The sequence below is a fragment of the Carica papaya genome, chromosome 4 (assembly GCF_054855325.1).
Source record: "Carica papaya isolate Zhongbai chromosome 4, ASM5485532v1, whole genome shotgun sequence".
NCBI classification, from domain to species: domain Eukaryota; kingdom Viridiplantae; phylum Streptophyta; class Magnoliopsida; order Brassicales; family Caricaceae; genus Carica; species Carica papaya.
In genome coordinates, this window is record NC_142312.1 from 6,360,782 (window position 1) to 6,388,211 (window position 27,430).

Below are 27,430 nucleotides of genomic sequence, written 5' to 3' on the forward strand. Positions count from 1 at the left end.
ATTAAATCTAAACTAAATTATTTTAGTCAATAAACTAATATCGTCTGATAAATTTTAATGTTACTATTGTATGCAATAATACTAAAAGAACTATATGCAGTCACAATCTTTTTATTACTTTGATATAATATATATGTATAAAAATATTTAAAAGTGTTGATTATATGATCTGTAGCTTATGAGTCTATAATCCAATAATTTTCGAAGAATTTATCTGAAGTATTTAGTTCTTATGAGGTAGAAGCCATACTTGGAAGTGCCGATAATTTGGTATTTATTTGTTTCTCTAGAGATTCAAGTTGAGTCTTTAGACTTTCAATATCCACTCTAAATTTATTAAGATATAAAGTTGACATGTTATAATTTGCTCTGGTAACTTAAAATGTACTTCTCGACATTTTTTTAATAATTAAATAGTAATTAATTTTTGAAAAGAAAATAAATTACTATAAGCATTTTATCGGAACACATGACTATATAAAATTGTTCATGTTTGACCACGATGAAGGCGATCGATAGAGTTGTGCAAGGTGGTATGTGCTTGTGGATAATTGCTAAAGACTATCGATTCAATGAGCAATAATTGATTTAAAGGTTAACTATGAAGGGCGGTTGGTGGTGGAGGTGGCCAGCCTAGTGGTGGCTGGCGATAGAAGGGTGGTGGTCGACTATGAAGGCATCACTATTTTAGTTATTTTCTTTATTTGATTGATGTATATTTTATTGAATGTCACAATTATATATATGCAAGTTTTATGTGATGAAAAAGAAAATAAAAAATTATTTACAATTAATTACAAATGATATAATTTTATCTTTTAATTTAATTTTTTTCTAATGTCTTTGATTTATTTCCTATTGTAACATTCTGATTTTCTTTCTTTTTAATACCATAATTTATTTTTTCTTTAATATCTTAATTTATCTCATATTTAATATCGTGATTTTTTTTTTATATTTAATATTTTAGTTTATTTTTTTTAATATCATGATTTTCTTCTTTAATAATATTTAATGCCCACAATTTGCATTCTTATTATCACAATTATCATTATTGATTGCTATTACTTTGCACATGATTGTATTTAATATTATCATTTTTGTTATTCTTGCAATTATTGTTGTTATTAACGTGCATGATTGTTGTTGTCACTACTTTCATTAATTATTAACATAAATTAAAAAAAATAAGAATATATTATTTATTATACGCTAAGAAATCACAAATGACTATCAAATTATTTTGTCTTACTCAAAGCTATTGGTCTATCTAAGTACTAACCATAACCATAGATTTTATAAACACAATTTGTGGGTACACTTTTTTTTTTTTAAATGAAAAATTTAAGATTATTAAGTGAAGTGATTATTTATTGAACCATGACAAGGGAAATCTTATAAAAGGACGAGATTAAGATGTTAAATAAAAAATAATTAATTTTATCGGAGAGAAAAAGAGCGTAAAAAGCAGGTCTTTCAAACAGAGCTCGAGAAGGGCGCCAAATATCCAACAAAGAACGAGCGGCGACTCGTTGACCGGCACTTCTATGGTAATAAACTATGCACAAAAAGAAGATATTATTATTATATACATTTATTAATTTGTAAAAATAAAAGCACGTATTGTATTTCCTGTAAATTTTATTAAAACATATAAGTATCTTATTAATTTTTTTTTTTTTGGGGGATAAATTAATTAAATATAATATAATATTTGTAAATTATATAATTAAGTAATAAAAGAGAGAGAGGGAAGACTCGTGATTTTTATTTTGACCCTTTTTTTACGAATTACGATCCCTCTCTTTTCTTACTAGTTATCGAAAAGATTTCCTCTCCCTCTCTCCATTTCTTGTGCAGAGAGCCCTCTTTCTTCTTCACCAAACCATTAACCCTCTATAAATACCTTCTCTTTTCCTCTCTGTATTGCAATTCATTTTTCTTTCTCGTTTCCTTCTTTTTTTTTTTTTTTTTTGTTTTAAATTGTCTTTTTGGATAGCTTGTGCTTCTTCTACCGAGAGAGAAACAAACGAGAGTGGTGTTGTTCGTGGTTGGTTGTATGCATAGATACCAATACGGACAATGTCGGCTTTGAGAGATGAGGATCCTCGTATTCACGGCATCAAAACTAAGATTCGCGTGGTGCCCGATTTTCCCAAACCAGGTTTCTGCTTCTTTCTCTGTTTTTCTTTTCTTCGTTTTTCCGGCTTTGTCGTCTGATTCTATTTTTCTTGTTTTTACTCTCTTTTTCTGCTGGATAAATGTGGGAGAAAACTTTCGTAGGATTGTTTATTTTCTTTTCTCAATCGTGTTTTTCCTTCTTTCTTTCTTTCTTTTTTTTTTTTTTTAAAAAAAAAAACTATCAATACGATCTTCTGGTATACCTTTACTAACTTCATCTGACGTTTTTAGCTCGGTTTCACCAAAATTGAATGAGAAGTTCATTTTCAGTTCCTTTACATATTCTTTCTGTTGCACAATTTTCTTTGCAAACAACAAACTAGCGGCACTTGCTTATTTCTCTTCTTTTATTTTCTAATATATATTTAACCAACGTTTAAAATTGCAGGTATCATGTTTCAAGATATTACTACTCTATTACTGGATCCTCAAGCATTCAGGGACACCATTGATTTGTTCGTAGAGAGATACAAAGACAAAAACATTTCAGTGGTTGCAGGTGAGAAAACGAAAAGAAAGACTTTTTTTTTTTTTTCACCTTTTCACATTTTCGGTTTCTGAGGTATTAAAAAGTTTTGATCTTAATCTCTTTATGAACTTTTTAATTTTATCTTATTTTGATTAGCACCAGAGGTGCGTGGGGTCCATCCCGGGTATAAACAGGGTAAGAAAAGGAGAGAAATAGATCAAATTGCATAAGTTTCTGGGTGTCTTTTTGAATGCTTTTAAGGGACATTATGGAATGGAAGTGACTGTGTGTTTTTCTTTGGAGTGATTTCTTGTTTGACTCTAGGCCTTTGTTAGTGGGGTGTGCCATTGATTGCTCTCTCTTTATTTCACTATGAAGTTTTTTTTCCCTTCTCTCTTTGAGCGGCTCACATTTGCTTTCTCTCTCATTTGTGTTGTGGGCATGTGCTTGGATCCGATTTGGGTGGATGGTGGTTGGTGATGGATGCCCACCTTGTTAAGGGTGGACCCGGAGATGATGTGAGCTCTGATCCGGCTGATTTGTTTTGGCTGCATTATGATGTGGGTTACGCATTTCACACTGTTTTAAGTTTTTTTTTTTATAATTATTTTATACATGAATATATATCCAGGATTTCTGATTGAATTTGATTGCATTGTGGATGGAGAAAGTAAGTTGCATTTTTGTTGTCTTTTTCTAATATTCCCAGGTTGGTTTTCTTGGGACTAAACGGTAAAACACAAAGTTACTGTATACTAACTTAATTCTGTTTTCCTCTCTGGGAATGCACTGTTTGAGGTGCTTGGATTTGATTTTTTTGATAAGAACGCCTCCGTTAGAAACCAAGGTTTCTGTTATTGGTAAAATAAATGGTAGAATGGTTCCATCCTGGTAAAGGAACCATACCATGACTTAATCTATTTATACCATATGCCGAACTCCAATATTCTGTCGCTCATTACTCCTCCCTCTTCTCCCCGTGGTGACTCAACAAATTTCTTAAAAGTTGAAAAAAGTTTTATTTCCTCATCATTTGGTAGGACCTTGGTCCTTATTTTATTGTATTCTTTCAATTAAAAACATTTTAGCCAGGATTCATCATCCATGCGTTTTGTCTGTCGTGTGGTCTTTAGAATCTGTCCCTTTGTGAGCTCATGAGGACACATATTGTCTTCTTATGCTTTGGAAAACCTTTACAGATGTTTGGTACTCTCACATGGAAAAATGCAGGTTTTTTTTTTCTTCTTTCCTTGAGAGATAATAGCATCTTCTTTAGCATCTTCTCATCAGTAGTCAATCCATTTGATATTATCCTGTGGATTACGTCTAGTGCATGTGCTTTTAAGATAAGATTGTTAGAAGACTCAGTCCTTTTTATTGGGCACACCCCAGGAATATGTTGCGCTCTAGAATTTGTTCCCTGAAGCTTTAGACATTATCATTTGAAACAGGAGACTATGATTATGTTTCCTTCTTTGGCAAAACTGTAACTATCTTCTTTCTTTTACAAGTCACAGTTCATTTGAAAAAATTAGTTAACCAATTTATAGATTTTATTTGCTTTCCAGACTTGACTTAAAGCGGCTATTGGAAATCTTCATTTTTAAATTCTATTAACATGAGAGATTGAAAAATTTTCAAGTGATAAATATCTGTAGAATTTCTTTTTTGCTCTCTCATCCTCTGCTTTCATCCTGGGAAGGAATTCTTTTTTGTTTTCTCATGTCCATGACTTAGCTATGCTTTAAAGTTACTTCTAATCTGACAGAAATTCTGTCTGATTCTGGTTGACTTTTTTGATTTCATTTTACAGCTCTTTAAGAAGCACAAGTGTCAGTATTAAATCACTTTTCCCAATAAGAAAATTATCTGTGCAAACATGCCTCCATATAGTTGTCATGGCTAGGGATCAGTCAATCAGTACCATCACTGTGCTCTAACAAGGAGATCAAGTTCAATCCTTCTGCTCTATTACATCATAACTAACAAGAGAAAAGATTTCCATCATTTTTTTTTTCTGAGAATCACAAACATGAAGGAGTATAATAGGTTTGAAATCACATAATACTTGCAAATGTAAGGACATATATATTCTTTTGGTAAAAGAAGAAATATATGATTAGATAATGAATGGAGAAGAAAAAGAATTACATTATCAGAGGATAAGAGATCCTCTAAATGAAAAGAAAAGAATGACAAAAAAAAAATACAAAAAGGTAAGTCGATATCTTTGTAAAATAAGTAAAAAGAGGTTCCTAAAATGACAGTGGTGCTTAGCCCAAAAGATGCCAAAAGAAGTTAATCCTATCCCCAAAATCAATGAGGTTGTTTAGCAAGAGCCTCCAAGAAACCTAGCATTTCTCTCCAATCAAGTCGTATAGAATCAAACAAAAATAGCCACTCTTCCAAGTATTTTACACTCCTTATTCTTACCAAAACCATGGAGGGAGGTTGAGATGAAACATTCAAGAGATGGGGGAAAATGTAAAGATATATTAATTTATCAATGTGCAGAGAATTATTATCGAATGGTTAAAAAGGTTTTGATAAACAGCAGTACATGGAGAAAAACATGAAGGCTAAAACTTAACATGTTTGTGACATGTTTGATAATGTACAACTATGATGTCCCCTAGTAGTCCAAGAATGATCTTGCATCCTTTTTATTCTCACATTTTACTTCACTGGAGTGTTGTCCTTGCACAAATTTGTTTACTAGCTATAAGTTGTTTCTTTTTTTTTTTTTTGGTTTGAGAAAAATAAATAAGTAATATGGATTTTGATTTTGAGACTCTGGTGAAAATTCAACCATAGGAAAATAACAATTTCGTGAGCATTTCCATTTTTCTCCTTCATCATGTGAATACTCTCTGAAGCGTGTAAAAAGAGGAAGAAAACTAAATAAAAAGAGTAAATTAGGTAAAAGAGAAAATATAACCTTATGCAGATAGCTTCTGTGTAAATTTATAATTATAGAAGAAAAGTTACAAGCAGCTGGACCAAAACCTATTGTTACTGTGGAGAGGAATTTGTGTAATATATCAAATCAAGTTTTTCTAAATAAGTTGGCTATTGAAATTTATATACTCCTATAATACTTAGACTAAACTCTTTATATTAATATCAAAATGCCCCTGTAAGAAGAAGGTTTCTGAAGATAAGTTTTGGTGAGGTTGCATTCCTGTGTTACTCCCAATCAAATCTATGTGGATTTGAATCGGCTGCTGGTTCATAACTTGGATTTGATCACATTAATAGGACAACCTGACCCTTGATTATGCTGTTGTATTTACAGCCAGTTGCGTGTAATTCATCTTGCTGTATGTAGATTCTGTGTTCTTAACTTGGTTATATTTGATTCTCATCTTTGGGTGGGAGGACAGGGATTAGTGTGGCTAGAAGTTTAATTGAGATCTATGCACTGTGGAATTCTTCTTTCTACCAGTTGAAGTTTTATACCCTCTACTATTTCTAATGAGATTGTATTTTTTTTTTAATTTCAATGTAATTTTTATATTAATAAGGCAATGCAATTATTTTTCGTTGTGGAAGGAGGCATCATTTTATTCGTTTTGTATGATGTTTATTGTTGGCCACTTGGAGTAAATGCAACTTACTGGTAAATATTTTTTGACGATATCATATGAAGATTGCTAGTACATGGTACTTGCTTTATGTAATCAAACGAAACTGGGATTAACACCTTTTGCTCTTTTGCTGTTTCTCTTTCTCAAGGCCCTTCATTTTGTTCTGAAAAAAGAATTTTGTGCTTCAGGAATAGAGGCTCGAGGTTTCATATTTGGTCCTCCCATCGCATTGGCTATAGGAGCAAAGTTTGTTCCACTGAGAAAACCGAGGAAGTTACCTGGTATTTTTCATCCTCTAGATGTAATACCCTTTATCTACCAATGTTTTTTCATGTGCATTGGTATCATGCCATTTGACAAAGACTACCAAAGGAGGAGGAAGAAAATTTAAGGGTTGGGCTGCTAACTGCTAAGTGTTTAATTTATCATGCTTTATTTTAAGATGTAATAGTTACTTTTTTTTAGTCTGATAGGGGCAGTTTGGATTTGTAGTTTGCTGTCTTTGAACTTGTCTTTACTGCTTGCCTTAGTGGATAGATGTTGGTTGAAGGGGAACAAATACCGTTCTGGTCTTATATAATTAAATCTACAGGGAATAAAGAGGTTATGGAGTGAGTAATTATCAGAATAGTTTAATGACTATTTCATACTGTTTGAGGTCATTCCCTTAACGAGCCCATATTGGTCTCTCATAACAAGATCCTAAAATAGAGAAGATAACATTTGGTTTTGGAGTTCACTGTTATGGGTTTCAGCAACAGAGAATTTTCTCAAATGGTAACAGGAGAATTGGGCATAGGAACATCTTGAGCAAGAGCAAGTTTGTTGACAGTAAGTGTTGGTCGGTTGTCTGGAAGCATTATCTAGAGAATGGTCTATGTGTCATCCTAAGGGCGGCAGGATTTTGGTGACAAAAGTAATGATAGAGGAAAATAGGATAAAGATGTATTAGGGGTAGACACAAATAAAAACTTTAAAAGAGCGAATTTGAGAAGAGGTGAGAGAAGGAATTGTGTTTTACTTGTTACAAAAAAATTTTGTGCCTGGACATTGTTGCAAAAATTGGTTTTGGCTGGAGGTTGTGGGTTCAATAAATGGTGTTCAAATTGAGGTTCTGAAGGACTCCGTATCTTGGCTAAAAGATCCTCAAAACTGACCGCAGACAATTTACTAATTCTCTTGAGATAATTCGCCATTTTGATTCTAATAGAGTGATGGCACCTCAAACTCACAAGGCTAATTCTCTTGAGATAACAACACCAGTTGCTACTTCCTCAATTGATATGGAGAAGCAGCACATGAAAGAGGAGATATAGAAAACAAGATACAAGGTTTAGAGAGAGGAACCAACCTAGAAGACAACAACTCCTTCAAAGGGGTCGTTTTCTGCTGACTAGCCTCTCCAAGCTCAAAGCAATTGAGACTCCCAAAATTTGCCACACTAGGAAGAGAGGATTTGGTGGAAGAAGATGATAACGACTTGGAAGAGGAGAAAGCAGTGGATGGATTTCCTTGAGCCAGATTCCTCTGTTATCAGCTCTCAGGCAGGAGGCTGGGCTAAACCTGATATGGGTTTTAACCCATGTTTGTTTATGTGCTTTTACACAAGGCTAAGTTCGATGCTTCTTTGTCGTCTCTACAACCAGACTATTCAATGACCTCTCTTCACTTTGACACATTTAGTGCAACAATCAGAAAGAGTAATCCCCATCATTTGTTGGCTTTGTCACATTCACTTTGACACATCTAGGAAAAGAAATCTTCTTTTGTCTACACCATTCCATTCCACTAGCTCCAAGAATTTGCGATGCCTATTCTTGTCCAAAGAGAAGATCAAATTTTTGTCATTTCCTTTTAGCTTTCTCCTCCATTTATTATGAACTCTCACTCCGGAAAACTCACACATTTCCTCGAATGTCCATTTAGTTTTCTGATCATTTAAAGAGGCATCTGCTACAAGTTCTTAAAATATTCTCGTCCTCTTGTACTTTCCTTGGTGGGGAGAAAAGTATGGCTGTTTTTGCCCAAAGTGCAAGCTGAAACTAAGACTAAGAAGGGAGAAAAATCTAGAGAGACTATTTAGAGAGAAAGAAAGAGATGGCATCCTCGGTTGCAGACTGACTTGTCTTACTTGAGCTTCATGAACTATAGTTGGGCATGCCCTAGTTACTAAAACAATGCCAACCCGAGCTTGTACTCCTCCAATGTTCATTGGTTGGGATTCAAGTTCTAGCAGTGGTTCAGCTAGCCCATAGAGCTTATACTGCTGTTTTAACAAGGAATATCCAATTTTGCAAAGCATGAAACTGTGCTTAACCGTTTGGGTTGCTCAGTTGAGTTATGGGGTCGCTTATTGCAATGGTGAGAGTTGTTGATTTTGGTGGCTGCAAAACACTCTGGCCATGAGCCTAAGATTTCTAAAGACAACACTCTGATTTGTGTGGCTAGCTGTTGGGTGATCTTCCTGCTATATCTTGAGGAAGGTCAAACTTTTGCTGAAAAGCCTGAGAATCCTCCATGACCTCCTGCTCCGGTATCACTCTGTTAAGATCCCACATCTCAAATGCGGTAATATGTCGGGTTAGAAAGAAATCTTGCGGCAATAGTGAGGTTTGCTTCCTATATTTTTTCCCCTATTTAGGCTTCAAGACTAAAATAGTAAAAGAATTTCCTAATTTAAATAATAAATATGAAAATGAATAAAAAAAATTACTCTGTGATGAAAAATTCCTTTTTTTTTTCAATATCCAATTAATTAGAATCCTAGAGAGGGTAAGAATTAGTAGCCGGACTTGATTCTTTTTCTATTTTGGTGAAAACTTGTTGTACACCTGTTTGTTACAAGTCAAATATTCAAGTTAGTTTATAAGCATAGATAAAGGAAAGAAAGGAAGTGGTAACAGTATTGATGCTTAGCTTTGTTAGTTAATGGTTGTGTAATAATTTTTTTTATTATCTAATTTTTATTATATGGTATTGTGTCTGTATTAGAATGGGCAGGGAGGAGTTTAGTGCGGTAGAAGATCATATTGTAAAGGGAGGTAGTTATCTTTCTGGAGGACAGTTATTAAACTATAGGAAGCTGCTGTTATCTTTAGTATAAAAATACAAGATTGAATGGAATAAACTATTGGATTTTAGAAAACAAAATTTGTTATTTTTCTTTATGAGATTTAAGGGCTTCTCTAATGAGCCATTAAAACCACATTCAACATAAGTAGAAAAACAAAACCCAGAGTAAGAATAGAGGGTCTAGTTATGAGATTAAAATCTCGAGGATTTTATCACTTGGTATCAAAGATAGTGATTGGTATCAAAGATAGTGATCCTACATACCGTGAGGTACTTGTGTCATTCAACAACAATTAGACACTTTTATTAAGATCTACCAAGAGGATCATGCTCGCGATTGGGTTGAAAGTGATAAAGACAAACTCCGTAGGGAACTTGTGCCTACATATCCTTGAAAACAAGTTCAAAGCACTTGGAGGTCTCAGGTGGGCCTCTCATGTCCACGATGAAGGTAGTATAACTCATGGATGCTGTGACTAACAACATGAGGTTGCAGAAAACGGTCCCTTTGTTCCATGTTTTTCCAAGATTAACTTTCTATGGTATGACGGTACAATTGATATTCTGCGTTGGTTGAGTCAGTGTGACCACTTCTTTTGTCATCTATGTATCCAGTGGAGCAATAAGTATCTTTGGCATCTTATCATCTTGAAGGTGACTCTCAATAATGGTTCTTGAAGTTGACCATATTTGTGGGAGGAATTTAAGAGTTATTGCAATATACATTTTGGGCTTTTTATTCGCAGCAACAAGTTTGGTGAAATGGTCAAATTACAATAAGGTGTGTCCATTTATGATTAAAAGCACTGATTTGGCAGTTTTTTGTGCATGCTGGACCAATTATATGGGTGACGAGGTGCAACTCTTTGTCAGCAAGCTCTAAGAATATATTGCCCTCGGAGTTGAATTGCAGGCATTGTGAGATCTTACTTGTGCTATAAATCTTGTATGCCTCTATTAAAGGGGGGAGAGAGGGGGGTGGGGGGGGGGGGGGGTCGTCTATAGGGGAGGAATCAAATTGGTGGCAAAGATAGAACTAGCGGGATCCTAAAAGCCTCTAGCTTCTTCTTCCCAAAAAAAGTACAAACTCCATTTTGTTTTGTGAAATAGCTGTCTCAGGAAAAGTTGGAGGATAGAAAAGCATGTTGTCTCTGTTCCAATTGTGATGAATGCTATATTGTCATCATCAGTGCAAAAGACTCTTTTGGTGGAAGTTATTGACGGATTGATCATTCAAGATTCAGAAAATTAATGTGATTCTAACAATCTCAGGACTCAGAATTTGATGCTAGAAGTGGAAATCTCTCCTTGCCATTACAGGCAATCAATCCACTCAGACATGCAAGTAAGGAAATTCTTATTTTAGTTAATTATGGAAGCACTCATAATTTTATTAATACATTCCTTGTGCCATAGTTGAAAAGTTTCATGGAAAAAGAGCAGATTTGGGAATAGATTTTGCTAATGGCCAAACATTGTGAAGTTCTGTCGTGTATAAGGTTGTCTTTGCACATAGGAAGGCGTTTGTTCTCTTTAGACTTTTTTTATTTCCCTTAAGTGGGTTTAGAGTTGTTTTAAGAGTCAACTGGTTATGATTTGGGATTTCAATTTAATGCAAATGACTTTTTGCACATTTGTCAACAAGTTGAATTATTTGGAATTTGCAATTGCAATTTGCCTCCCCTATTATTGAGATTAGTAGGCCCAATTATGGGAAGTTTTCTTTCTCATCAGTTTGCCAGTCTTGGTTCGCTACACTGCAACAAGTACATGTCACCAAATACTACTGGAAGCAGGCACCAGTCTAGTGGTGGTACAGCCGCATAGTCACCCTAATATGCATAAAAATGAGATTGAGCAGCAATATGAAGAGATCCTAGCACAAAGAATTATCAGGCAAAGTTAGTCCCCTTTTTCGTCTTGTTCTACTTGTCAAAAAATAATATGAAACTTTGATTTTTTTGTTTGCTTTAACAAGCTTTGAATGTGCAATGAATCACAACATGGATTGCCAATTTTTCAAAAAATGTGTTTATTCAATGAATCACAAGTCGCTTAGTTGGACCTTATTACCTTGGCTAATGGCATGGCTTCTAACCATAGTAAGAATTCGGCAATTTACAATGTCTACTACTTTCTACAATATGTAGGCTGCGGATATCTCGGGTTGACAGGTTATTACCGAGAATTTGTTTGCAGGAATGGTGTTATCATGACTTCACTTAACAATATGCTCAAAAAGTATTCTTTTGTGTAGAGTTTTGACGTCATTACAGCTCTTAAAGCTTTGAAGAAGATCATGCTCGAAACTCTAGTCCTTGCTCTCCTGATTTTACCATTTCTTTTGTGGTGGAATTTTGATGCTTTAGATCTCGATATCAGAGTTATCCTAAAGCAGGCTGGTGGAGTGTAGAATTGTTTTGTTAACTTTTCGATGCCTTTCTTCACTGTTTGCCCACTTATGTTAAGGAGTTAATTGGCCTCTCTGAAGCAGTAAGACATTAGTCCCCTTATTTGTGGAGGAAATTCTTTTATTTGATCGTGCAGAACACTACAGTATCAAGTTCCTTCTGGAGCAGCAGATCATTACATTACCTCAACAACATCGGTTGAGTAAACTCATGGTCTTTGATCCCAAGTTGGAATGTTGGGCTGGTAGAGATAATGTGGTTGCCAATGCACTTAAGAAAGTAGGCTGATAGAGATAATGTGGTTGTTAATGCACTTTGCAGACAACATGAAAATTGAAGCATCCTTCAAGCTATTCTATGCCTCAGCTATCTCTTTTTTATTCTATCAGACGAGGTTTCCTCTATTCCAAAACTATACTTTCAGTCAAACATACTCAAGACGGTCAAACTTCTGCTCATTGGCTTGATTGTAATGGCTTCACATTTTACAAGCACTGTGGATACCTTCTGACTACATTGCTCCTGGTTTCTGCACTAATTCGACCATTCATTGTCAATTCCACGAAGGGTATAAAAAGATCTTGAAATGTATTTTTGCACATTTTTATTGGTCTACTATGAAGAAAATGGGCCACTAGATGTTGTGCATTCTTGTTTGGTTTGTCAATGCCACAGAGCTAAACATTTACAACCAGTTGGGCTTGTCCAACCTTTCCAATACCTGCTTATATTTGATCTATATCTCTATGGATTTCATTGAGAGGCTTCCGCTCTCTTGTAGTAAAAGTGTTTATCAATTGTTGTTGACAAGTTCTCCAGGTGTGCTCAGTTCATTTCTTTGTCTCAGCATATACTGCTACAAGTGTAGCACGTTTGTTCTTTGATAAAATCTTTCATTTGTATGGGTTATTGGAGTCTGTAGTATGAGGTTGAGAAGTCATTTTCACTAGTAAATTCTGCATCCTTTGATGCCAAATTTTGCTTTTCTTCCGCCAACCAACCACAAAGTGATGGCCAACTGAAGTGGTAAATCGTACTGTGGAGATTTACCTTCAACATTGCACAAATGATCATCCCCACAAATGACTTGATTGGTTATCTTGGATCAAGTACCACTGCAGTATGGATTCCACTCAACCTTGCAAACCACACTTTTTGAAGTTGTCTATGGTGCTCCTCATCTTGTCTATTGGATTGTTGCCCGAGGTTAGCTGAGATTAAAAGGCCGTAGATTTAGAACTAAAGAATCAACATGATATGTTAAAATCATAAGATACCTACGTGTGCAATCTGTTATGAAGAATTGGTATGATGCCTATTGTAGGGTTTTTTCCTTTCAAGTGAGAAACATGGTCAGCCTCTTGTTGCAGTCCTATCATCCATTGTCTCTTACTGGGTGTCATCACCACTAGCTTTTTTTCAAGACACCCACCACAAGCTTTTTTTTCAAAATTTTATGGCCTCTTACAATAATTGAATGGGTGTGTCAAGTTCTGTATCATTTGAATCTTCCTTCAGACAGTTAACTACATTATATTTTCCATGTCTCTTTTCTTAAGAAATTCCATGGTGACGTTTCTGTTGAACCTACAACGCGTGCTCTTCCTCAAGACTTAATTCTGCCGACTCCACAAGCTGTCCTTGATATGGATTGCTGAATGGTCAACAGAAAGTTCTTGTTCGTTGGCTGATGCTTCTTGGGAATCTCTTGCCTCCTTGGTATCCTGCTACTCTTCTTTTGTGCTTGAGGACAAGCACTTCTCCTAGAGAGGGAGTGATGTCATGGATCAAAGATTTGGACTAGTTTACAAGCATAAGCAGAAGGGAAGAAAAAGGCAGTGGCAGTGGCAAGGATGCTAAACTTTTGTTAGTTAATTGTTGTGTAATAACTATTTGTTGTTGTGTAGTTTGTTATTATCTTATGTTGTGTCTGTATTAGAGTGGTCAGGAAGTAGTTTGTCATGTTAGAAGATCCTATTGTAAGGGAAGGTGGTTATCTTCCTAGATGGCAATTGCTAAAGTCTAGGAAGCAATTGTAATGACTTCTGGTACGAAGAGAATAGACTAAATGGAATAGAACTATTGGATTTTAGGCAACAAAATTTGTTTCTTCTCATTGTGGGATTTAATGGTTTTCCCTAATGAGCCCCTAAAACCACATTCAACATAGGTAGGCAAAGCAAAACACAGAGCAAAAATATTAGCTCTGCTTTAGAATTTTCCTAGAGGGTCTTGCTATGGGATCAAAATATCAAGGACCTTATCATTGTTCCTAGAGAGAATAGGTGTCAATAGTTGGAACTGATATCTTTCCTATAACATACAAAGTATAAAAGTATCATGAATTATAAGTTTACTGTCGTCACACCTTAGAGATGAACAACTTAGTGTCAAAGCTTATATAACATAAAAGATTTAAATATGCTTGGGTTTGGGTAGATAAAAGTGCAAATAGTTGATAAAAGAAAATTAAGAGGGTAACTAGAAGTTTGGAAATTAAATGACAATAGAGAATTTCGTTTGCTGTTTCTTTTTGGAAAATTTCTCTTTTTTTGCTAGGTTCAAGGGACAAAACTAGAAAAACAACCTAACATATAAATAATTTTGTAAATGTAAGACTCATCTCTTTGGAAGGACACTGAATCCTCAAACTTGCTTTCAAAAGTGTCAGTTTGCTCTAGAACAAGGTGTAGAGTGTGGATTTTGCCGCATGAACCTCGAAAATGGACATCCAAAACCTAGGAAACATATCCAAACAATTTACTGACTACTCTGGAAGCAGTTGAGTTAGTGTTGATAAGGATTTTATGCTAAATAAAATATTATATTAGTTACAGTTCTAATAGTATAATTATATCCTATAATTAGAGTCCGAGAATAACTATTTTATATATATCTTTTAAATATAAATACAAGAAATAAAAAATAAAATTAGAAGTTTATTTTTTCCAAAAATTTTATGATATCAGAGCTAAAGGAATAACTAAAATAGCCCAAAGTTTCCACATGCGTTCGCCACATGTGCTGCCGGTAATAGAGGCGCATGAGCCGCACGCATTGTCGGCTTCATCCCATTCGGCCCGAAAAACGGTGGAATATTGCTAGAAAAGCCCGATTGAGACAAATCTAGTTCCTTTTCGTACAAAATCTGCCTTGTCATGATATTCGACCTTTTTTTTACGCAGCTGTGCGCGTTCGAAAGATTTGCCCTTCTGTGCCTTCTGCCGCTCTGCATTTGGAAATGGGTTGACTGATCCTCCTGCGCACCACGCTACTCCGGTTGCGCACTGAGTCGCGCTGCATTGATCGGATAGAGCCCCTCCCTCACGCCAGTCCGTTTTTCCAAACACGGGACGTTAGGTGTGGCCATTCCGTGCGCTAGACCACTCCGACCTGGTTTGTCTGCGCTTGAGCAGAGCCATCTGTGTCCGAGCTGATGCCGAATCGAGCCGAACAGAGCTGAGCCGAGCCAGATCTGGTTTTGATTCTTTTTGTCATTTTTTTAGTTTTTTTCGATCTCTTTTTGGCTCCTTGGTGCAGATAGGAGGTCTGTTTTTCATTACTGGCTATTTTTCCTTGTCATTTTTAGCATTTTAAGATGACAAAAGCAATAAAGGTGAGTGCTACTAGTTTTGATAACCCTTCATTACAAATCAGTTCTATAAAACTTTATGAAACTAATTATCTTATTTGGTCGATATCTTATTTATTGTTCATCAAATCTAAAGGATTGTAGGGTTACATTACTGATGAGGTAAAAAAATCAGATGTTGGTAGTTTAAAATATAATAGATGGGACTCTGAGAACTCATTGGTAATGTCATGACTCATAAATTTCATGCCCCTCCATATTGTCAGAACATATATGTTGTTTAACACTGCTGAAAAAAATATAAAATGCAGTGTCTCTTACATATTCATAGATAGGTAATGATGTTAAGATTTATGAACTCCGGAATAAAATTCATGGTACAAAATAAAGAGAGATGATTATTTCTCAATATTTTTCTGAATTGAATGGATTATGGCAGAAGTTAAATTACTATCAAGATTTTCAAGTAGAGTGATATACAATGCAGTTAAATTTAAGAAATTGTTAGAAAAAGAGCGAATTTATAATTTTTTAATTGATCTGAATACCGAATATGATCAAATATGGGTACAAGTGCTTGGTAAAGGTCCATTTCCTTAATTAGAATAAACTTATGCTTATGTTCAGTAAGAAGAGAGTAGAAGAAATGCAATACTTCATATTGCACCAATTGAGAAGGCTAGATTAGTGGTTCAGTCTGATTAATTCAAAAATATATGGAAGTGTGACTATTGTGGTAAGTCAAGACACACTAGGGAAACTTGTTGGAAGTTGCATGAAAAACTAATTAAAGGTCGGAGAAGAAGAAGAGGTGGAACCACAAGAGCTCAAGCAACTTTTATTGAAGTTAGGGAAATACTTGGTTCATAATCCGTTGTAGTCTTTTCCACAGAAGAAATTCAAAATCTAAAACGACTTCTGAGTCAATTTAACTCTCCATCAACTGTTGGCACATCAAATATAGTAAAATCAGGTATTACTCATCCTATTTCTACTCCTGATAATTGAATTATAGATTGTGGAGTTAACAGATACATGACAGACTCTTTTAAAGAATTCTTAACCTATTTTTCTTGTACTGAAGGGGATAATGTCCGTATAACAGATGAGTCGTACATCCCCCCGTGTCGGGAACAAGTTCCATTAATTGTACTTTTACAATAACACTGTTTTTAGTTTTACATGTATCTAGTTTATCTGATAATATTTTATCTATTAGTGTCATAATTGGAGATCTCAATTGTAAAATTGAATTTTTTCTTGATCATTGCATCTTTCAAGATCTTCAAATCAGGAAAAGTATTGGCACTATTAGACTATAAGATGACTCATATGTTTTGAATAAACATATGAATTTAATTAGAAATCAAACAACTATTGGGAATAAAGAAGTCAATATGGAGATAGTACAATAATATCGACGATTGGGACATCATTCCTTTTTATTTTAAAAAAATTATATTTTAAGTTATTTAAAAGAACTTCTATGGAGTGTTTGTTTTGTGATGCATGCGAACTTACTAAATATAAGAGGAGTTGTTATCATTTAAATAATAATAGAAATACTAATCATTTTATGACTATTCACTGTGATATGTGGGTACCTATTCAGAATATCTCTCATTTTGGTCATAGATGGTTTGTTACTTTTATTAACCGTTGTACTAGATTAATATGAATTTATCTGTTAAAAGCAAAAAGTGATGTATTTTAATGTTTTTAATTTTTCGACAAAATGATATGTACACAGTTTGGTGTTAAAATTAAGATTCTGTAAACTGACAATGGTGCAGAATATACGGATAGTGGGTTCCGTGCCTACCTGAAGTCAAATGAGATAATTTATCAGACAAATTGTGCTTACACTAGTGAAACAAAATGAGATTTCTGAAAAAAAAAATAGACACACACTGAAGTAGCTCGGTCACTAATGTTCATCATAAATCTACTAAAGAGTTACTGGGGAGATATAGTTCTCCCAGCTATCTATCTTGTTAATAAAATGCCTTTACGGATCTTGAATTTTAAAAGTTCTATTGAGGTTTTGCGAGGAAAAATTCCTACATTGTTCTCCTAAAAGTGTTTAGATGTGTGTGCTTTATTTATACTAGAAATGTGGATAAGTTACAACTTAGAGCTCTTAAGTGTGTATTTGTTGAATATTATTCTACCCAAAAAAGATACAAGTGTTATTATCCATCATCTAGAAAATACTTCGTAACTATAGATGTTATCTTCATGGAAAATGAGTCTTACTTCAACTCAAACCCAACACCTCTTCAGAGGGAGAGTGAGAAGGAAGAAGTGATACCTTATTGGGTAACAATTGAGAGTCGTATTCAGGGGGAGAATTCTATTGTAGAAAGTTTTAATCAAGAAGATAATGTTGGACATTTAGATAAATCAGACTTGAAAAAGTGTATTTGTTGGATATTATTCTACCCAAAAAAGATACAAGTGTTATCATCCACCATTTAAAAAATACTTTGTAACTATAGATGTTACCTTCAGGGAGAATGAATCTTACTTCAACTCAAACCCAACACCTCTTCAGAGGGAGAGTGAGAAGGAAGAAGTGATACCTTATTGGGTAACAATTGAGAGTCATATTCAGGGAGAGAATTCTATTGTAGAAAGTCTTAATCAAGAAGATAATGTTGGACATTTAGATAAATCAGACTTGAAAAGGTATTCAAGGAGAGAAAAGTCTGAAAAAATCATCATGCAGTCTGTCCCAGGTCAAGAATCTTCTCTGCTTCCAGAAGATACTGGTGAGTTATCTTTCTCTTATGATTTATTAGACAAACCTGTTGCTGTTAGAAAGGGAATAAGAACTTGCATTAAGCACTCAATATCTAACTTTGTTTTCTATGACTATCTATCTCCCTCCTATAGAGGTTTTGTCTTATCTGTTTCTTCTATGTCTATTCCACAGGATTGGAGAGAAGATTTAGAAGATCCCAAGTGGAGGAAAGCTATGATTGAAGAAATGAGAGCATTGACAAAGAATGAAATATGAGAACTCGTTTCACCTCCACAGGGAAAGAAGATAGTTGGTTGCAAATGAGTGTTTACCGTAAAATACAAAGCTGACGGATCGATCGAAAGGCACAAAGCTAGATTGGTGGTTAAACAATTTACTCAGATTTTTGGGATTGACTATCATGAGACATTTGCACCTGTTGCAAAAATGAATACAATTAGGATACTTTTGTCTTGCGCAACTAATCTTGATTAGGATCTACAGCAGTTTGATGTAAAAAATGCATTCCTCTATGAAGACTTAGAGGAAGAGGTGTACATGAAAATTTTATTTGGATTTGAAGATAAGAGAACGCAAGAAAAAGTTTGCCAATTATAAAAGGCCTTATACGGATTGAATCAATCTTCAAAAGTATGGTTTGAATGGTTTAGAAAAGTTATGATCCCTTTTGGATATCAATAAAGTAATACGGATCATACCTTATTTATCAAACATCATGAGGGTAAAAACATTCTTTTCGTTGTTTATGTGGATGATATTGTGGTGACTAGAGATGACTCAAAGGAGTAAACTTGGTTGAAGGAACTTCTTGCCAAAGAGTTTGAAATAAAAAATTTAGGAAAATTGTAATATTTCTTGAGAATTGAAGTTGTCAGATCCATGAAAAAGATTTTTATTTCTCAAAAGAAGTATATCCTATACTTACTATAAGAGGCTGATATGATGGATTGCAAGTTGGCAGAATCACCTATTGAGAGCAACCACAAATTGCAAGTAGGTAGTGGTAAATTAATTGACTTGGAAAGATAACAGAGATTAGTTAGAAGACTCATTTATCTCTCACATACTAGACCTGATATAACATTTGCAATTTGTCTTATGAGTCAATACATGTATGATTCTTGTGAGACTCATTTACATGTTATCTTCCACATATTACGATACCTGAAGTCTGCATTAGGAGAAGATCTATTTTTTTTTTAAAATGGTCACATTAAAATAGAAACATTTACAGATATCAATTGGGTTGGATCCCAAGATTATAGAAAATCAACTACAGATAACTGCATACTTGTAGGAGGTAACTTAGTCACATGAAAAAGTAAGAAATAAAGTGTGGTTGCCCGCTGCAATGCTGAAGCAGAATATAGTGTAATGACTCAAAAAACATGTGAATTACTATAGTTGCAGAAGCTAATGAGGGAGTTAAAACTGCTTAAAGATGAAAAACTATCCCTATTTTATAACAATAAAGCAGCAATTAACATTGTTAATAATTTAGTTCTAACGAGCAGATGATTGACATTTTCATTAAAAGACTATGTAACAAATCTCTTCAGAATCTGATTTACAAGTTTGGGCATGTGTGATATTTTTGTGCCAACTTGAGAGGAAATGTTGATAAAGATTTCATGTTAAGTAAAATACTATATTACTTGAAGTTCTAATAGAATGATTATATCGTTTAATTACAGTTCAACTAGAATAAAAATAACCATTTTATATATATTTTTTAAATGTAAACATAAGAAATAAGAAATAAGAAATAAAATTAGAAATTTATTTTCTTCAAAAACTTCAATTAGTTTGAGTGAAACAAGTTGGTCAACTAGAACCTGCAGTTGACTGAAACCAATTGCATAGGCATCAGCGAATGCCACACCACACACTCCACTATTATTTTGTTGATTCTTCAGAACTCCTCAAGACATATGCAGTGCCTGTTTATTGTTTTCACTGATATCTTTGTGTTCATTATTTAATTTAACATGTTCATGACACCAAAAGACTAAAAATACTATAGATGTTTTTTATTCTATTATGTTTTTTAAAAATACCATGTCATCAGGGAAAGTGATTTCAGAAGAATATGTATTGGAATATGGAAGAGATTGTCTTGAGATGCATGTTGGAGCAGTCGAACCTGGTGAACGTGCTTTGGTTGTTGATGATTTGATTGCCACTGGTGGCACTCTCTGTGCAGCTATGAATTTACTTGGTAACTTCGCTAACTTTAACATTAACTGAGTTTCATGGGTTCTGAGATTTTCTTTTGAAATCCTTATTAGTGCTTCATTGCAATATCTGATGTTTATAAATTTTTTAACTGCTTTAGCTTACAAGCAAGAGTGCTAATGCTGAGACAAGAATGAAACGTAGAAAAATTTCAGTTCAGCCAATGAGCAATCATATAACAATAATAAGTATGGAGGAACTTACTTGGTGACGATAATTCACAATCTTATAATTTGTGAAGAATGATAATGATATTCAGTTGTCTCCGAATTAGTATAAGTGATTATTGTAGGGAAATTCACTGCGACTTTCTTGGGTGTATGCATTATATAATATATCTCTGTATCTTGGAAACATAATTTTGCATTCCTGGAAGATGATAAAGTTAGTTTATAATTTTTTTAATGAAAAAAGTTATAGAAACGTAGTTAAATTTTGTTTTCTGTCTTTTTGCGTAACAAGAATTCAATTTTAAATTTGTCAAAAATATTTCTTGTTTTACTCAAAATTGAAGATAAAATTACGAATATGTAACTCTTATTCATTTTTGCCAGACACTGATCAATGTATGTGCCTGATTATTTTTTCCCTTGACATGCACATACAAAAATTCTCTTCCTCTCTCCTCTTGCCTCTCTTATTTTCTCTACTTAGCTGCAATTCCTCCGCTTTCCCTTTTTGCATTATACTGCAGCTAAGCCTCAATCTTAGGGCCCTTGGATAGATCAACGTTTTTTTAGGGGTCTTATCCTGTTTATATATTGAGACTTTCATATCTGCAGCATAAACCAAAAATTAATAAAAGACTCAAAAGCATCTCTATTTTCTTGTAGATCTATATAAGATTTTCTTTTTGATGAGAGGAAGGTATATATAAATTGAGAAACACAATTGGTAGCTCATTCTAAAGCATTGTTTTCATAGTTTCTGTACTTTCCTTTTTTATGGTTATATTTCTTTAATTTAATTTATCTGCTCCTAAAGTTTTTATAAATATTTTTATTTGCCTATATCCTCAAATTGAACATGCAATTCATCTATTATCTGCTTTTTTCTGCTCCTTAATCAAGCTCTTGAAATTAAAAACTAAAGTTGCAGATGCTTAATTGCATATATGAAATTTGATTCATGTTCCATTCAATTCATAGTCAAATTTCTAGTTTTAATGCTTTAGGAGTCATAATATTCTTAGTCACTTCCTAAATTTCTCTTTTCTTTCTTATTTATAAGAAAACTGAACAATATGGGCCCAACCTGGTAGGAACCAGACTTTCCAGCTCTTTGGTTTTTTAAGAATATAAGATACTAAAGCTGGTGATGGAAGTGAGCTCTGTGCTGTTTGGTAGTATTCTAGCTGTGTGAACTGCCTTCTTGTTTCCTTAAAGACAAAAGTTGTCTATTGGTATTGTCCCTACTTATTTTTTCGTGAAACTTGTCATCTCAGAATGTGCAGGTGCTGAAGTGGTAGAGTGTGCTTGTGTAATTGAGTTGCCTGACCTGAAGGTATGTTATTTTTCAAGACTCGATCTCTTTCAAATTTCAAACAAATTAAATGCTAATAGCATTTGCGCACTTTTCACCGAATGGGTTTCTTAATCGTTTAGCTAAAGTTATAGATATTTGTACATCTATATTGTGGTAGATAAATTTCATTGCCTCTGATGACCTGTGCAGCTGGGAAGTATGTGGAAGAATAGAAAGAAAGAATTCAATGAAAAAAGAAGTGGACTATTTAGCTCTCAGGAAACAAGTAAAAATATGTTTAACGTGGAAAAAATAAAAATAGTTTTGTTAAAGACCTTCCAACTTAGGAACATCTAGAATATATGTTTGTAATTTTCTTAAAAATAGAAAATTTCAAGTAGTTTTTTCTCTTTGGAATTCACAAAATAATCCGTGATAAATCATTTTCTCTCTCTTCCTCTAAGGAGTCTTTTTCTCTAGAGTGCCTTTCTCTTTTCTTGCCTCTATTTTGACCTAGTCTTGTGGCTGAAGCAGTCATTTCCTCCACATCAAGGAAATTCCTAGAGGTGGAGAGAAAATCTTTTGATATTGTCTTAAAATCGGAACCCCTGAGAGTCAGTAAGAATTGTTTTGGTAGTCATTTCTTTGTTTACTTTTTCTGATGAGGAGATTAAATGGTGCTTTAAGGCTCTATACGACTTCTTTTGGGTAAGAGGCACAACTCATGGCTGGGGAGCTGAGAGGCAACAACAAAGGATCGGTTTCTCTCTGGGGAGTAGAGTGGAAATTAGAGAATGGAGTTCTAGAAGACATGTGCTAGTTGGGACCTCTTCTAAGCCAGATTCTAAAAAGAGATAGGAGGAAAAATGGGTTTTCAAACCCAAAATGTGAATCACCTTCAACCAGTCTCTCTCGTCTGTCGATTTGTATATGGGGGAATTCATTTTAGGGAGAGAGGACTGAGAGTCCCCTCCGCTTCTGAGTCAGCTTCTCTGTCTTCTGGTTTTGTTGTCACAGGTGCAGTGAGGAAAGGTTATTTGAACCTGATGAGACCAGTTGGTAGGGCGCTGAGGAGTTGGAGTAGGAGTTACTGAACACTAAGTTGTGGCCTCACTTGCTCCTTTCTCTCCATGACCTTCTTTGTCTTGTTCTCCTTTTACCACCTTTTCTTCCGTGCTTGTTCAATGCAGATAGGATATTACAGAAATGGCTAGCAGTGCTAGGAATGGGGATTTTATCTTCAGTTAAGGATAGCTGGTGGGATGGGAAAAAAAGGAAGAAGTTCAAGTGTCGGCTTGTCTTTGAATTAGCTTGGGTGACGAATTTTATCAGGAGCATGAGTGAATCACTTGGAGTGAGCTTGGAGGGCCTTAAAGTTAATCTATGGATATGTTTAGGAGACTAGAAGAAAGGATCCCGGTTAAGAGAGGAGGTAGGCTAGGAGAGGAAGAAAGAAAGTCAGGAGTAAAGGGACGATAAAGGAATTGAAGCATCTTGAGTGCTCTACTCGTTATAAGAAAGACAGTGAGGTGCCTGAAGGGGGTAGGCGAGAAGGGCTTGCAATTGTACCCGTTGATTATGATTAGCAAAATTGTCTCTTGAAATGTCGGAACCTAAAAGGTAATCGCGATACTACCAAGAGAATTGTGATTAAAGGGGTTTGAGTAAAAGTGCTGATGTAGTTTGTTTGCAAGAAACTAAAATGGAGTCGTCTATGGTAGATTGATGGTGAAGATTATGGGGTAGGATAGATGTTGGGTGGTTTGATCTCCTTGCTATGGAAAGTGCCGATGGTATTTTGCTATTGTGGCAGGAAGGATATTCTAACTTCATCAAGGAGCTTGAAGGAGCAGTTTTTATCACTTGTGAATTCAGATCTAAATCTTCAGGTAGGTATTGTTCACCAGGGTGTATGATAAGAGGGAAGATTAGGACAAAGGGCTTCTGTGGGAGGACCTTACCAGGGTCAGGCAGTCTTGGAACTTGCTTTGGATTGTGGGTGGCGATTTTAACACAATCCTTTGTTCTTCAGAAGAATCATCTGCTCTACCTCCTCTGGTTCGTGCTTGAGAGTTTTATGACCTCATATTCAATAGGCATTTGATTGATACTCTCCTCTAATGGGCGTTCTGAGGATTTTGTGTGTAAAAATCCTCCTTTATCTAGAAACAATAGATTTCTCATTTTTTTAGGTGGTGAATTGGGAAGCATATCTTGTTCAATCTATATTGCCTTAGTTTGTAGTTTGTATCTAATTATTCTCCCATTTGTTTTGATTTTCATAAAAAACAAGGTGACAGTTGTTTCTTTTCATATTCGAGAAAAAGAGGATAAAGTCGACGCTTTTGAGGAGCTAATCAGAGAGTGGTGGTTCGACTCTTTACCTAATGGGATAGCTAATTTCAAAGTTGCTAGAAGATTAAACTATTTAAGATGATGATCAAATCCTGAGTAAGGAAAACTTTCAGGTCTTCTAAGGAGACGAGACAACTTGATTGCAGAAATGGACTTGATTGATATTTGTAAACTAGAAAAAAAGCCTTTGCAATTGCAGCTTGCTAATTTGATGTTGATAAAGGAAATGGCTTGGATACAATGGTCCAAGTTACCTTGGGTCAAGAAGGAAATGGCTTGTATTTGGAAACTGAGGTTTGGAGGCCTAAGCTTGATGGTGTGGAGTTAGCAACCCCGAGAAATTCCCATGAATTTACTTTTGCAGTGCCTTTGGTAGAGGATAAAGTCAATGAGACGTTGTTATCTTGTAATGGCCCAAGATAGATGGCTTCCCTATGGCTTATTCCCAAAGTACTGGGAAGTGTTTAAAGCCGATATCATGAATGTCTTTTCTGACTTCTACTTGACAGTTAAATTTGCAAGGAACCTAAATTCAACCTTTCTAGTTCTTGTCCCAAAATTTGAGGGGTCTATGGAGGTTAAAGGGTTCTGGACTGATAAGTTTTGTTAATGGCATCTGCAAACTTTTTGCTGAAATACTTGCAGAAGACTTAAAAGAGTTATAAATTCAATTGCAGCTGAAGCACAGCATGCTTTTATGAATTGTAGACAAATTCTGGATGTTTCTCTTATGGCAAATAAAATGGTGGACATTTTGTTAAACAGTGGAGAGTCTGGCTCTCGTTGCAATTAGATATTGTAAAGGCTTACAACCATGTTTGATTGTCTTTCCTTTTGCACTTGCTTGAGTTTTGGGGAGAAATGGAGGGTGTGAATGTCTACTTGTATTTCTACCACCTTTTTGGCAGTTGTTTTTAATGGGGCCCTTTGGAATTTTTTCTTACTTCTATGGATCTAAGGTGAGTCTCCTTTTCTTTTAGTGTTTATTCTTATCATGGAAGTCTCCAATTGTATGATTCTGGAAGCATCAAATACAACAATTTGTTTAAGGGTCTTCAAGTTGGTCAAGACGGCAACAATATGGAGAATTCTCATTTTTTGTGCATTAAGCCGAGCAGAGAATCTACTTTTAGCATGACATTAATTCTCCTTTGCTTCCAAACAGTTTTTGGGCTTAAGGTGAATCCGAATCATTCAGTTAGGTAGGTTGTGATATTTTTGCTTAAATCCTGGGGTGCAATGTTGCCTCATTTCCCACCGCATCTGGGGCTTTTGCTGAGTGCAAAGTTCGTAGGTAGTGGGATTTGGGATACTGTCAGGAAGATGGAGAAGAGGCTTTCTTGCTGTTAGTAATGCTCTTAATTCTTAGGTGGACACCTACTCAGATCAAACATTCCTTATCTAACTTACTGATCTACTTCTTGTTCCTATTCTCCAATCCCGCTAGTATGATTAAAAAAATGGATACTCCGCAAAGTAATTGTTAATTGTGAATAAGGATGATGTGGAGAAATTTCACTTGGTTGTTAGGGGGCTACTAAGTAAGGGTGGTTTGGGTATTAAATACATTGGAGATTTCAATAAGGTGTTGCTGAATTGGAGTGGAGATTTATCACAGAGAACATGCTTTGTCAAGGAGGTTCATGGTGGCAAAATAGGGGTTATGATGCCAACAACTGGAAGACTTACAATCATAGAGTTGCACATGGGGTTATGGTGCGAATAAATGGACGGCCAACAATCATAGAGGTGTTTGTGATTGTACTTTGTGAAGATATTCAACAAAGATTGAACAGCTTTTCTTAACAACATCAAATTTGTTGTGGGTAGTAAAAAACAAAGATGATTTTCATATGACAGCTGAATTGACAAGAGGCACCTTATGGATATCTTTTGTCAATATCTTCAACATAGTTTCAATCTTTAATATAAAATCTTTGCTAGTTTTGATTTTGGATCTCTTTGATCTTCTCTCTTGTAGGATGATTTAAATTCTGTGTATGTCCTTTGTTTCTGATAGCACCCCTTTGGTGCTCTCGACAGAATCTTTTTTTCTTTCAAGAAAAAAAAAAAAAATGTTTCCCACGAGACAGGAATTCCTCCCGAATCTGTTTATTGATATAAAATTTTTTCTGGAAGCATCACTTTGAATTTTAAAATTTGTTGCTATGAAGTTACCAAATAAAGGTGAATACTCCCAAGAACAAGTTCTGTGCCCCCTTAAATAAACTTCTGCTCACTGCGATATAAGTTAAAATCTGTTTACAAGATAGAAAATAGAAATGTAAATTCAAAATCTATTCTACTCAAGTTCAGTTCAAAATTCTGCATTTGGTCCTTAATGGAATGTCTTTTGGATTTTAGTCTTGATCTCTAGTAGTTTGAAAAAGTCTTGTTTTAGTGTAGATTACTGATTCTGGATTTTCTGGATACTGTAGGGGCGCGGACGCTTGAAGGGAAAGCCATTATACATACTTGTTGAATCTCACTGAGTTTGCAGGCACTATGGCTCTGGGGTGGAGCAGCATGAAAGGATGTACATTAGAGGCCTTATTAAAGCCTATGTTTTCATCTGAATTAGCATCATTACTTCATTTCCATTATCGGGACCTTGTTTCACCTAGTAACACATTGAACTCAGAGAGTTTGTAATTGAGAAATGCTTGTAGGACTCCATTTTTCTCCTAGAAAAGAGAGAATGTATTCATATAAAACTTTTTTGGGCTGATTTGTGTTAGCCTGTCCAGTTTCATTGAGATAATCTTGCCACTCAGATTCTTCAAGACAGATACTATGAATCTTAGTTGAGCTTGAATTCTCATGGTTGATTACTGCAGCTCTTGGCCTGTCCTCATTTATAGCCATTTAATAGCAGGTTTGGTGTTGGGTTTAGTTTGAGAAATCTTACTGTTTATAGGTGAGTTTTTCTGAGGTTGAAACATTTCCTGGGCAGAGATTGAGGACAGCATTTGTTGGATTTCGAAAATTTTAACCGCACTGGGCATGAAATGTTTAATTGAATTTGTCAAGATCCAAATCATTACGGTCAGAGAATGGGCATCTTGTAGGATTCAAATGTAGTGCCAAATCATTTTGTCTCTTCACGGCTGCTGTGGCTGTGCTAGTTGTGTCACCTCAGAATCAGATTTTTGGAATATGAGTTGTGACTTTTGCTATGTTAGTCAGTGGAAGTTCAGCCCATAAAACAGCATAATGTCGGGCTCTAAAAATACCCATTATAGCGTAATTGGACGATGCTGCCATAAATGGAATGGGTTCGTCTGTTGAACCAGCAAAGAC

The 27,430-nt window shown here is 34.9% G+C and overlaps 1 protein-coding gene across 2 annotated transcripts; it reads left to right on the plus strand.

Annotated features, from left to right (window-relative positions):
- Positions 1-1,777: 1,777 nt before the first annotated feature.
- Positions 1,778-26,961, plus strand: APT3 (adenine phosphoribosyl transferase 3). 2 transcript variants are annotated; one of them, XM_022046160.2, is made up of 6 exons: positions 1,782-2,164; positions 2,570-2,680; positions 6,426-6,518; positions 20,145-20,294; positions 21,756-21,814; positions 26,569-26,961. In XM_022046160.2, exons 1-6 carry the CDS (start codon positions 2,083-2,085, stop codon positions 26,620-26,622), a joined length of 549 nt encoding a protein of 182 aa, XP_021901852.1. In that variant the 5' UTR covers positions 1,782-2,082; the 3' UTR covers positions 26,623-26,961. The 2 variants fall into 2 exon arrangements, with proteins under 2 accessions (XP_088073734.1, XP_021901852.1); XM_088217608.1 differs by lacking the exon at positions 6,426-6,518 and having other exon boundaries at positions 1,778-2,164.
- The last annotated feature ends 469 nt before the right edge of the window (positions 26,962-27,430 follow it).